At 37.0% G+C, this 12,838-nt stretch overlaps 1 protein-coding gene across 1 annotated transcript in view; it reads left to right on the forward strand.

Annotated features, from left to right (window-relative positions):
* Window positions 1-12,838, forward strand: part of Abcb7 (ATP binding cassette subfamily B member 7) — a 124,880-nt gene that overhangs the window by 107,220 nt on the left and 4,822 nt on the right. Inside the window, exons 13-15 of the mRNA XM_060375293.1 lie at window positions 3,151-3,322; window positions 4,333-4,436; window positions 8,178-8,285. Coding sequence (XP_060231276.1) covers window positions 3,151-3,322; window positions 4,333-4,436; window positions 8,178-8,285 — 384 coding nt within the window. The remainder of the gene's footprint in view (window positions 1-3,150; window positions 3,323-4,332; window positions 4,437-8,177; window positions 8,286-12,838) is intronic.

Below are 12,838 nucleotides of genomic sequence, written 5' to 3' on the forward strand. Positions count from 1 at the left end.
TTTTAAAATGTTTACTGAGTGGTGTTGGGACAGGGAAGTAAATTCATTGTAAAGCCTGGGAAGACAAGAGGTAGATAGTCTTATAGGGTTTATGGTTTTATCTTGAAAATCTATAAAGGAGTCTGAGGCTGTACCTAAATGGTAAAGGACTTGTCTGATGTTCATTGGTAAAACTGATTTCAGTATTAGATCCCTGGGAGAACAGATCATATGGGGAAGGAAGAGGAGAAAACCTAAAAGAAAGTCATCAGGAAGGAAGTGGTGATCACACCTGAAATCCCAGGACCTGGGAGGCTGTTGTAGGATAATTGACTTAACTTTGAGGCAGACTGGGCTACAGTGCATTCATTCCAGGCAGGTCTGGACTACAGACTAAGATTATGTCTTTAAAAGGAAAATATAAAGTAAAAAGAGTGAGCAGACAGGAGTATGCCAATTATATAAGGTTCCCAAGTACTCCAGCAAATGACACTCCTTTCTAGTCTTTTTCTGAGAATCTCAAATTTTAGTGGGTTTGGGTCTCCTGGGAGATTATTAAAATTCCACGTCTTTTTCACGTGTTCTGCTTGAGATTCTAGAATGCATTGTGAGCCCAGAAACCTGTGTGTGTGTGTATATATGCATGCATCTGAGAGGATTCTGATAGATGGTTTGTAAGATTGAGTATGTGTTAGGAAACATTGACCCATATAGTGTTTGCCAAGTCAACTGCTTTCTAGGCTGTGACCTCATCCGGTTCTATGTTCTAATTCATTTAAATCTGTTTCTGCCATTCTCTTGGACTATATAATGGTTTCATTCATCCTTTTGAAAAATAAAACATTAAATTCACAAAGGAAGAAAAGCTGCTTGTCCTTATTGGAGACATCAGTAACATAAAATTAGGTAAAAATGAAATAACACTTTTACCTTAATTAGCTTGATAAAGATTTTGAAATTTAGGATATCCAGTTTAGACACAACTGTATGAAATTGGCAGTCTTGCTTTTCTGAGGGAAGCATATGTCTTTCATTATAAGAAAATTGGCAATACATATAAAGTTCTGAGAAAGTGTTGTAATAATTTGCTGCTAAGAAATTTTAATAAGAAATTAAAAGATACATACATGGGTCTTTACATACATTACATACAAGCATTACTTATAATAGTAAAAAGTGAATAAACAATAAAGAACAATATAAATACACATTGGGAATTGAATGTCATTTATGACATGTAACCATTTCTAAGCATAACATTTTTTGAAATTACATTGTTATTGTTGTTATTTAACATATGGTCATTTTGCCTGAATGTAAGTCTTTATACCCCATGCATGGTGCCTGAGGACATGAGAAGAAGGTTTTGTACCTTTTAAATCTGGGGTTACAGAATGACTGTGTACTGGAAGTTGAACCCAGGTCCTCTCTTAACCCCAGTGCTCAGTGAGCTATTTTTCCAGCACAGCATTAAAGTTTTAAAGAATATTTAGCATTGTGAAGAGTATGTCATTGCAAAGTTTGCTGAAAGAAGGCTATGGAACAAAATATTCTAGCTATATAATATAGGTTAACACATATAAATAGAGAAAAAGATAGCATAAATAACCAAGCATGTTTTTTTCTGGATGATAAAGTAATATATTATTTAATTTCTTAAATTTGTGAGCATTATTTATATATATGGTACACACGATGTTATAAGATACCTATACTTAGTATTGTAGTTACGTAAATAATCTCAGTTAAGAATTGCATTATTTCACACAGTTACCCATGTTTACTATATGGTAAGAGTATTTAGCAAAAATTGTGAAAGAAGTCTGTGTTTCGTATGGGGAGAGAGGGTCTCATTCTGTAGTGCAGGCTAGCAACAAGCTCTTGGGGCTCCTACTTCTGACTCCCGAGTGCTGAGATTACAAGGATGGGCCACCACACCCATTCAGTTCATTTTTAATGATAAATTTTTATTGTATTTTTCTGTTTTTCAGTTAGCATTTGTTAATTTTTTTCATAGTATTAAAGACTATAAAATAGTTCAATATAAAGAACTTTGAGATACTTAATACTGACTCAGTAGGAGAAAATTTCTGGAAGTAGTAGATATCTAAATAATTATAATATTATTTGAAATAGCATCTGAAAATTTAAGCCTGAAAATCATGTAAAAGAAGACTTTATTGGGTCCCCTGGTAAATATTAACGATTAGAGCCATTTTATTTCACCACACTCTTAAACATTCAGAGACTGACAAAAGAATAGAAGATGAATGCTCACTTGAAATAAATTATCTTTAGTATGCCATGTCAGAACTCATTCAATTACAAATGAAAGCTTGCAGCGATCTTCCTCTAATAAATACATCCATGATGAAAAAAATTACTTGTTTGCTCAGCTTCAAGTCCAAAGTAAAAGCTTCTTATCAATACAGGGAAATGTATTTGACCTCATCAGTAATTAAGAAAATGCTAATGTAAACAAGAATCACATTTCACTCTAAAAGTCACAGCAAGTGAAAAAAGTGTAAAAACCCGAATTACTAACTCTATGGGGATCTAGCAACCTAACCTGCCACTGAGTAGGGCATGATCATACGTTACTAGCTACTGTTTTTGCAGGACAGCTGAGTAAACATAAACTTAACCTTTGACCTATCAGTTGACATGTAGGACCCCTTGCATAAGTACTCAGATATACAAAGCCATTTATATAGTGATATTTTATTCCAACATGTATATCACATTAATGTACATCAATAGGGGAATAAGTAAACTATATCTGTAGTATAAAATATAGAAGTGTTAAAAAAAATGAAGTATGTTTCTATTATTCAGAATGGACAATCTCCAGCATATATTAAATAGAAAAGGCAATTTACAAAATTTTGTAGGTTTATTTTGACTAGATTCCCTTGTATTGAAAAAAAAACATATGGTTAAGCATATAAATGTCTAGAAATAAGTGTGGAATGAACACAACAAATTATATGTGGTAATTAGGTCCAGGAAGGGACCTGAGAATGCAGGACCCTCATCTGATAAAGGGGATTTCTTGATTTACTATTAACCATTACTTTATTTTTTAACATTTAAATTTGTATAATGAACATATATGTGTGTGTATGTATGTATATGCATATATATTCATATGTATGTATAAATCTGCTTCAGGATGCCGTCCTTTTCCATAACACTATCTACTATAACCTCTTATATGGGAACATTAAAGCTTCACCAGAAGAAGTATATTCAGTAGCAAAATTAGCTGGTCTTCACGAAGCAATTCTTCGAATGCCACATGGATATGACACACAAGTAGGGGAACGAGGACTCAAGCTATCAGGTGATCAACAATTTTAAAACTTCCACTTGTATGTTCTTTTCATACTAATTTGTTGGGAGTGTTTATATTATTTATAGAAGCTCACGTATATTGGTTTTCATGTATAATCCATAACCTTTATATTTAAGGAAAGCCAAGATTGTTCCTCACCTGGAAAAGAGTAAAAGCAGAGTTAAATAGTTTAGTACTGAAAAGTGTATCTCTCATCTCATTTCCTAGGTTAAGTTCAGTTATTTAGACCTCCTTACACTTGGTCCTGTTAATTTTCTTACTCTTCTTAGTTAGCTCACTGGTGAAAGAAATTCAGAGACTTGTATGTTTCTATGTAAATCTTTAATCACAAGATAGTATGTTTAATAATAACCTTAAAATGATTGTCAGAACATTTATTAACTGTATACTATGGGTAGCTCCTATCACAAATTATTTATGAGTAAATGGGCCTGCTGTCGAGGAATTTTGGTGCTTTAGAAAAAAAAATTTTTTTAATCGAGACAGGGTTTCTCCATGTAACCTTGGCAGTCCTAGACTCGCATTATAGACTAGGCTGGCCTTGAACTCACAGAGATCTGACTGTCTCTGCCTCTCCAAGTGCTAAGAAATTTTTAATTTAGGTTAAAAGTATTTTAAAGCCAGGTATGGTGGTGCACACCTATAATCCCAGTATTCATGGAAGCAGAGGCAGGGTTGTGGCTGTTGTTTGGCTTAGTAACAGAACATGCTTATCATTTCAGTCTCCTTATAAAGGGTTACATAATTTGCTGTTGCAATTAAGGGAAGGTAAAATGTATTTGGTATATACCCTTTAAGTTTGCATTTGTATTCCAGGGAATATAGTTTGTCAAAGGATTTCATATATGGACTTATACTGAACATTTCAGTAAAATGACGTGTGCTAAAGAGTTGACATGAATGTTGCAAGTATAACTTGATGGTTGTAATCAACAGAAATACTAGAGACAGAATATTCCTGTATTTGTTTCCTTAAATTATATTTTTTTCTTTTCCAGGAGGAGAAAAGCAGAGAGTAGCAATTGCAAGAGCCATTCTGAAGGACCCCCCAGTTATTCTGTATGATGAAGCTACTTCATCACTAGATTCCATTACTGAAGAGGTAAATGACAATGAAAATAACAAACTTTCTCCCTTGGAAGTTTCAGTACAATATCTACATTACTTAGTGTGATAGTGCTCAACCTTCCTAATGTTGCAACCTTTTAATACACAGTTCCTCGGGTTGTGGTGACCCCTAACCATAAAATTATTTTCATTGCTACTTCATAACTGTAAATTTACTACTGTTATGAATCATAATGTAAATATATGATGTGCAAGGTATCTGATATGAGACCCCTTTAAAAAGGTTATTTGATCCCCCAAGAGGGGTCATGACCCACAGGTTGAGAACCACTGACTTTGTGTTTGAATGAATTTCAGTTGGAAAATTCCTAACCCCTTCTTCCCATATGGCAAGTGTTAATGAATGCTACAAAAGCCAGGTTGCATTGAGCCAGTGAATCTGTTCACAAATGTGTTTCGTTTTGGACATGTGTGATAAATCTATGCTACTCTGAATTCCTTTTGCATCTTGCAAAACTATATATATTACCCCACATGCTAGTGGAGGAGGAGAGCTTTAGCCACTGCCTTGTTGTCATTTACCACTCCTCAACAGAAATCATGTAAGTGACTGTGACATAGTACATACCAGAATGCTTTCCTTACTATTGAAGTGCAAGCCAAGCACATAAAACCCTTAGAATGGGTATCAATATGTATTCATTTCACCAAACTGTTATGTAACAGCAAGATATTTGTGACAGTGATAGTATGATACTACCCTACAAGTACATTAAACCTCACAACTTCTTTAATTTCTGAAATTCTGAAATTCTTAAATTTCAACAGCATTGATAATTTCATGTAGGCTACTCTACAACCAAAAATAGGCAAGTGTCCCCAGTTGCTACTTTTCGCTGAATTTGTGGTATGAAAGTATTATGATAGAGGTCTACTTTCAGCTTTACTAGCAATATGATATAATATTTACAGGTGGAATTAACTTTTAAGGAACAATGTTATATTATCAGCAGCATACTTAAAACAGTTCAAAGTAGATTCATTTGAGAATTTATTATCTTTTGAGTGAACATTTAACAGGATTAGATCCCATTCAAAAGAGAATAGCAGCCTATTTATTTATGAGAGCTTTATACGTTAACATATGTTGTGTAAGTTACAAGCTAACAAAATAGAATTTATAGCAGCAGTTTTTAAGTCACATAGTATGATTATGTCAGAGCATATAACCCATTAAGCATTTACAGAGAATTCCTCAGAAGAAGTAGTTTTAGTAGATTTCAGTGAGCCCTTTTAATAGGTACAGGGAAATCGGAATTTAAGTTTTTATTGGTAACAAAGGAGAGGCTCTCTACAAACAACAGGGTTTTTATTGTTGTTGTTTTCTTTTGTGTAGTATTGGCCCTTTACTTGATCTTTAGTCTGTCCTAGTAAAACTTAAGGTCTGCTTTTCAGAAAACTGTCTACTTCCAGTAATGTTATATTTTTAAAAAAATTAAATGTCTAGAAATACCTGTAGGAAGGCACTGAGTATATCCTAAGCACCCACACTGCTGTCTCTAGCCAACTACCTCTGTTTAGGCCCAAGTTTCCAAAGATAATTGAATAAACATGTAATTTTCTTACACTTTAGAGGCAGTAAACAAAATCTACTTTCTAGAATAAATTAACTCAAAATGAAGATTAAGCATCTTCCCTAGGGTCCTCCTTGTTGTTTAGCTTCTTTAAGGCTACATTTATCCTATATTATATGGCTAATATCCACTTATAAGTGAGTATATACTATGAGTCTTTCGGCTTCTGGGTTACCTCACTCAGGATGATCTTTTCTAGAGCCACCATTTGCCTGCAAATTTCATGATTTCCTTTTTTATTGCTGAGTAGTATTCCATTGTGTAAATGTGGTACATTATGTTCTCATTCTTTGGATGAGGGACATCTGGGTTGTTTTCAGATTCTGGCTATTACAAATAAGGATGCTATGAACATGGTTAAGCAAATGTCCTTGTTGTATGGCTGAGCATATTTTTGATATATGCCTAGAAGTGGTATAGCTAGATCTTGAGGTAGTAATATTCCTAATTTTCTGAGAAAGCACCAGATGGTTTTCAAAAGTGTACAAATTTACATTCCCACCAGCAATGAAGGAGGGTTCCCTTTCCCCACGATCTCTCTAGCATGTGCTATCACTTGAGTTTTTGATCATGATGGAGAGGACCTAGAGCCCCTGCTCAAAGGAAACCCATAGGCTGTTCAGTCTCCAAGTGGGTTTCCTAGTGAGGTGAACAGGGAATGTTTCTGACATGAACTCAATGGCTGGCTCTTAGATCACCTTTCCCTGGGGGTGTGCAGCCTTGTCAGACCACAGAGGAAGACAATGCAACTAGTCCTGATGAGACCTGGAAGCGATAAAACAGAGGGAACAGGATGGAAGCCTAACACAGATTTTCTCTAAAAGAGTCCACCAAGCAGGGATCGAAGCAGATGCAGAGACTTACAGCCAAACTTTGGACAGAGTGTGAGGAGTCTGATGGAAGAAGGGCTGATAGAAAGACCTGGGGGTAGACAGGAACTCCACTAGGAGACTAGCAGAGCCAAACAATCTGGGCCCAGGGGTCCTTGCAGAGACTGAAATGCCAACCAACAACCATGCATCGAGAGGACCTAGACCCCCTGCTCAGATGTAGCCCAAAGGCAACTCAGTCTCCATGTGGGTACCCTAGTGATAGGAACAGGGACTGCCTGATGTGTACTCAGAGCTGGCTTTATGATCACCTTCCTCTGGGAAGTGCAGGGGAAATCCTCGCCAGGCCACAGAAGAAGAGGATGCAGTCAGTCCTGATGAGACCTGGTAGGCTAGGGTCAGATAGAAAGGGAGGTGGACCTCCCCTATCATTGACTAGGGGAAGGGTGTAGGGGGACAAGAGGGAGAGTGGATGGGACTGGCAGGAGATGAAGGAGGGGCCCACAGATGGATACAAAGTGAATAAATTGTCATAAATAATAAATAAATAATTTTTAAAAAGAACTCAAAACGTGGCCAGGCACAGTGACACACACCTTTAATTCTAATAGTTTAAGGCCAGCCACATCTCTAAATTGAGTCTTTTTTCTAGTCAGGGCTGTGTACTAAGACAATGTCTGAAAAAACAAACAAGAACTGAAAATGCTTTTGAAAAAAGGCTTTCCTCAAGTTGAAAGTACACGAATGCAGAAGGACAGATAGATGTTCCTATATGCTTTTAGACTTTCATTTGTCCTATCACTTGAATACTTTTGACTTTTGTTCGTATTGATAAAATTATATATGACTATCCTCCTTATATCACTGGACTTTTGTCTTTTTTAAAGCATAGAAAACCTCTCCTTCTCCCAGGTATATTAGTGACATGCTGCTTATCTAAAGTATAATTTGTTTTTTTATTTGATTTCAAGGCAAGGTTTCTGTCTGTAGCCTTGGCTGTCCTGGAATCGCTCTGTAAACCAGCTGTCCTTGAACTCACCTGCCTCTGCCTCCGGAGTGCTGGGATTACAGGTGTGTGCTAGCATACCCAACTCTAAGTAATACATTTTTAATGATGGTATACTCATATATTTTTCTGGATTTTCTTTGATTTTTCTCTTTTTTTTTTTTCTTTTACTAAGTATTAGAGGTAAAATATGTAGTGTTGGTATAAATTCCTAGGTTCCTTTAGGAAACATAAGATTGTTTTCACTTACAATGACCTAATGCGAACTCTTGTTTGGTCTTTCTCTGCTCTTGTCAACCTTGTAGACTATTCTTAGTGCCATGAGGGACGTGGTCAGGCACCGAACTTCTATTTTCATTGCACACAGACTGTCCACCGTGGTTGATGCAGATGAAATCATTGTCCTGAGCCAGGTAAGACCCTCTCTGAAAATAAAATGTGAAAGAGAGCCTGGGCTATAGCTTAGTGGTAGGAGGTGTGAAATCCTATGTGAACAGTAATGAGTTCAATTCCCTTTAGTGCTAAAACATTTTCCAGGGCTTTTTCTTACACCTTAGAGGCTGGTGTTTACCCCCTGCTAGCCTTATTAAAATGTTTGGCGACCAGGCATTTATTTCCCCTATTACCCTCTTCATCAGCAGTTAATGGGAGGATTCTTCTCTAGAGAAACCATAGTAGCTCTCCAGGCATCCAAATGATCATCCTGCCACAAAGTGTGTCAGTTGAGGGTGGTATTCCCATGTACGCGGCCTCCAGTTTTTCTCTTTTAAAAAAAATTATTTATTTATTATGTGTACAATGATGTGTCTGCATGTATGCCTGCACACAAGAAGAAGGCACCAGACCTCATTATAGATGGTTGTGAGCCACCATGTGGTTGCTGGAAATTGAACTCAGGACCTTTTGAAAAATAGTCAGTGTTCTTATCTTCTGAGCCATCTCTCCAGCCCTCCAGTTATTCTTTTAAGGTCCACTCTTTGGTGTTAGAAGATAATAAACAAAGATCTCTGAAGCAAACAGAATGAAAGGTCAACAATAGAATATGTAGGTAAATCAAAGAGCTATAAGAAGTATTTTTAAAATATACTATCCCTAGAGGTCATAAAAAAACAAAGCATTTCTAGAATGACAGGTGCTATTCAGAAAAGGAAAGAAAGCATATGGCATGATTTCGGGATATATGGTTAAATGAAGAAAGTGTAGTGTAAAGGCATGTTGTATGTCGTCTTTTTAAGAAGGATGGAGGGAAGAATAAATGTAGATGTGCTTATTTTTTTCCAAGAGAAACTCAAGAAGGATAAAATAAAAATTAAAACAGTTGGCTATCTACAGAATGTAGACAGAAAAGGTTTACAAGACATGAGCAAATCAGATCTTCCTGAATATGTATGTTTACATTTATTTTGCTTTTGAGCTATTATATGTGTGTGTTTGTGTGTGTGTGTGTGTGTGTGTGTGTATGCATGCATGCATGCACAGCCCCAAAATGTATTGACATGTATGAAAACAGAAGAAAAGTTACTATTTGGTGCACTGAAGGGCATTACTGGAAGGGAGGAATGTGGACGAGATCAAAGATACAAAAACATAAAAAAATGAACACTGACAAAAAAGCAACACTGTCACATTCATAATAGAGCCAACCCATGTAATTTTAACACATTACTCCAATTATATACACTTATTATTAGATGCCCTAATTTGCTACTCTGTTGCTATGATAAAACGCTGACTAATACGAACTTCAAGGAGGACAGGATCTACTTGATTTACAAGTCAAAATCTGTCATTGAGGGAAGCTAAGGCAGGAACTGATACAGAGAGCATGGAGTAATAGTGCTTACAGGTCATAATGAGCTGCCCAATGTGGGTACTGGAAACCCAGCCCAGGTCCTCTGAAAGATGAGGAAAGACTCTTAACATCTGAGCCATCTCTGTCCCCCCATGGCCTGTTTATAATTATAAAAAAGTTTAACCTGAATCTAATAATAAGGAACAACTAGATAAATCCTAAGTGAAGGACAGTCTTTATTTAAAAAATAAAAATAAAAAAAACCCTATAAAGCATTTAGAGCTGGACATTTAGGAAATGCCAGTGCCACAAAGAGAGAAGAGTAGGGTGCTATTAGAAATTCAATGTGTGGATGCAGGCTGTGTTCTTGTTACTGCTTGGCCCACAGCCATAGCTCCTTTGCATTGCCTTCATGGAGGAATGGATACAGAAAGTGTGGTACATCTACACAATGGAATACTACTCAGCAATGAAAAACAAGGAAATCAGGAACTTTGCAGGCCAATGGTGGGAACTAGAAAAGATCATCCTCAGTGAGGTATCCCAGAAGCAGAAAGACACACAGGGTATATACTCACTTATAAGTGGATATTAGGCATTTAATATAGGATAATCATATTAAAATATATAGCCTTAAAGAAGCTAAACAACAAGGAAGACCCTAGAGAAGATGCATAATCATCATTCAGAAAGGCAAACAGGATAGAAATCAGAAGTAGAAGACAAGGAACAGGACAGGAGCCTTCCACACAGGACCTCTGAAAGACTACCCACCAGGCTATCAAAGGAGATACTGAGACCCATAGCCAAACTTTGGGATAGAAGGACCTGGAGGGGACAGGAACTCCACAAGGAGAACAACAGAGCCAAAATATTTGGGCCCAGGGGATCCTGCAAAGACTGATACTCGAACCAAGGACCTTGCATGGAGAGAACCTAGACACCCTGTTCAAAGGAAGCACATAGGCTGCTCAGTTTCTAAGTGGGTTCCCTAGTAAGGGTTACAAGGGCTCTCTCTGACATAAACTCAGTGACCATATTTTTGGTCACCTCCCCCTGTCAGGGTGCAGCCTTGCCAGGCCACAGAGGAAGATAATACAGCCAGCTTTGATGAGATCTGATAAGCTAGGGTCAGATGGAAGGGCAAGAGGACCTCCCCTATCAGTGGACTAGGAAAGGAACATAGGGGGAAAAGAGGGAGGGTAAGTGGGACTGGGGGGAGATGAGAGAGGGGACTGCAGCAAGAATACAAAGTAAATAAATTGTAATGAAATATATAATAAAATTAAATTTAAAAATTAAAAACATTTAAATTCAATATGTTGGTTTTCTTCAAATCCTGGATGGGAAAAAAAAACAATACAGGGAAATATTGTAATAGTTAATAAAGAATGAAAATGAAGTATATGTTAGGTAATAGTATCATCTCATTGCTAAATTTCTTGGGTTTGGTATAATTATACCATGTAAGATTATTCCTTATTTTTAAGATCTACATATTAATGAAATATTTAGAGAGAATAACTATAAAGTGAGACAAAGCAAATGATGTAGGTACTAACTCTAGGAAGGAAAGACCTGTGAGAAAATGTATATAAAATCCCAGTATCTACATGATTCAACAGGAAATTTGTAGTCATAAAGAAAACAACACAAAATACTTGCATAGTCATAACAGAGTAAACAATATTTGTGATACAAGAGGTGTTACTAGAAGAGTGAAAAACGCTGCACAGGTAATGTGGGATGATTGGAGCACTAACTTCCCAACTTTTAATAAGTTGATAAATAATAGCAGAAATGAATAAGTCAAGAAACAATATAAACATATATGTATATAGCCATATATGTGTACAAATGCAGTACTTGGGTAATGACACAAACTTCATTAATATGGCAGAAAGAGTATATTTGTAAAAAATCCCATCAGCACAAATGCCTGTGAAAGAGACACATGCCTTTTGTGTCCCATCATGTTTAACAGTAGTAGCTATCAACATACAAATTAATTGTTGATCAAAGTTTGGAATCAATTCTAAATTAATGAAATGTGTGTTTAATAGGTATTGCTAGCAAAAAGAGCTGCTGCAAGAAGTAAAGTTTGTTCCCTTTTTTTTTTACCTTTTTTTTTAAATTAATTACAATTTATTCACTTTGTATCCCAGCTGTGGCCCTCTCCCTTATCCCCTCCGAATCCCACCCTACCTCTCTCATCTCCTTCCATGCCCCTCCCCAAGTCCACTGATAGAGGAAGTCCTCCTCCCCTTCCCTCTGACTCTAGTAGCCTATCAGGTCTCATCAGGGACTGGCTGCATTGTCTTCCTCTGTGGCCTGGTAAGGCTGCTCCCTGCCCCCCATCAGGGGGAGATGATCAAAGAGCCAGCCACTGAGTTTATGTCAGAGACAGCCCCTGTTTCTCTTACTAGGGAACCCACTGGGAGACTAAGCTGCCATGGGCTACATCTCTGCGGGGGTTCTAGATTATCTTCATGCATGGCCCTTGGTTGGACTATCAGTCTCAGAAAGGACCCCTGTGCCCAGAATTTTTTAGTTCTGTTGCTGTCCTTGGAGCTCCTGTCCCCTCTAGGTCTTTCTATCTGCCCCTCCTTTCATAACATTCCCTGCATTCTGCCCAAAGTTTGGCTATGAGTCTCAGCATCTGCTTTGGTACCTTGCTAGGTAGAGTCTTTCAGAGGCTGGCAGCGGTGGGCTCCTGTCCTGTCCCTTGTTTTCTCCTTCCAATGTCTGTCCCATTTGCATTAACGAGTGAGGATTGATCATCTCACCCAGGGTCCTCCTTCTTGCTTACCTTCTTTAGGTATACAGATTTTAGAATGTATATCCTATATTATATGTCTAATAACTACTTATGTGTGAGTATATACCATGTGTGTCTTTCTGCTTCTGGGAAACTTTACTCAGGATGATCTTTTCTAGTTCCCACCATTTGCTTGAAAATTTCATGATTTCCTTGTTTTTAATTGTTGAGTAGTATTCCATTGTATAAATGTACCACAATTTCTGAATCCATTCCTCAGTAAAGGGACATCTAGATTGTTTCCATAGTCACCTTGATATCTTAACCACAGAAAGACCCAACAAAAAAAGAGAACTTGAGACCTAGCTCTCTTATGAACATTGATGTAAAAATACTCAATAAAATACTTGTAAACT

This window comes from Meriones unguiculatus, chromosome X (genome assembly GCF_030254825.1).
Source record: "Meriones unguiculatus strain TT.TT164.6M chromosome X, Bangor_MerUng_6.1, whole genome shotgun sequence".
Taxonomy (NCBI): Eukaryota; Metazoa; Chordata; class Mammalia; order Rodentia; family Muridae; genus Meriones; species Meriones unguiculatus.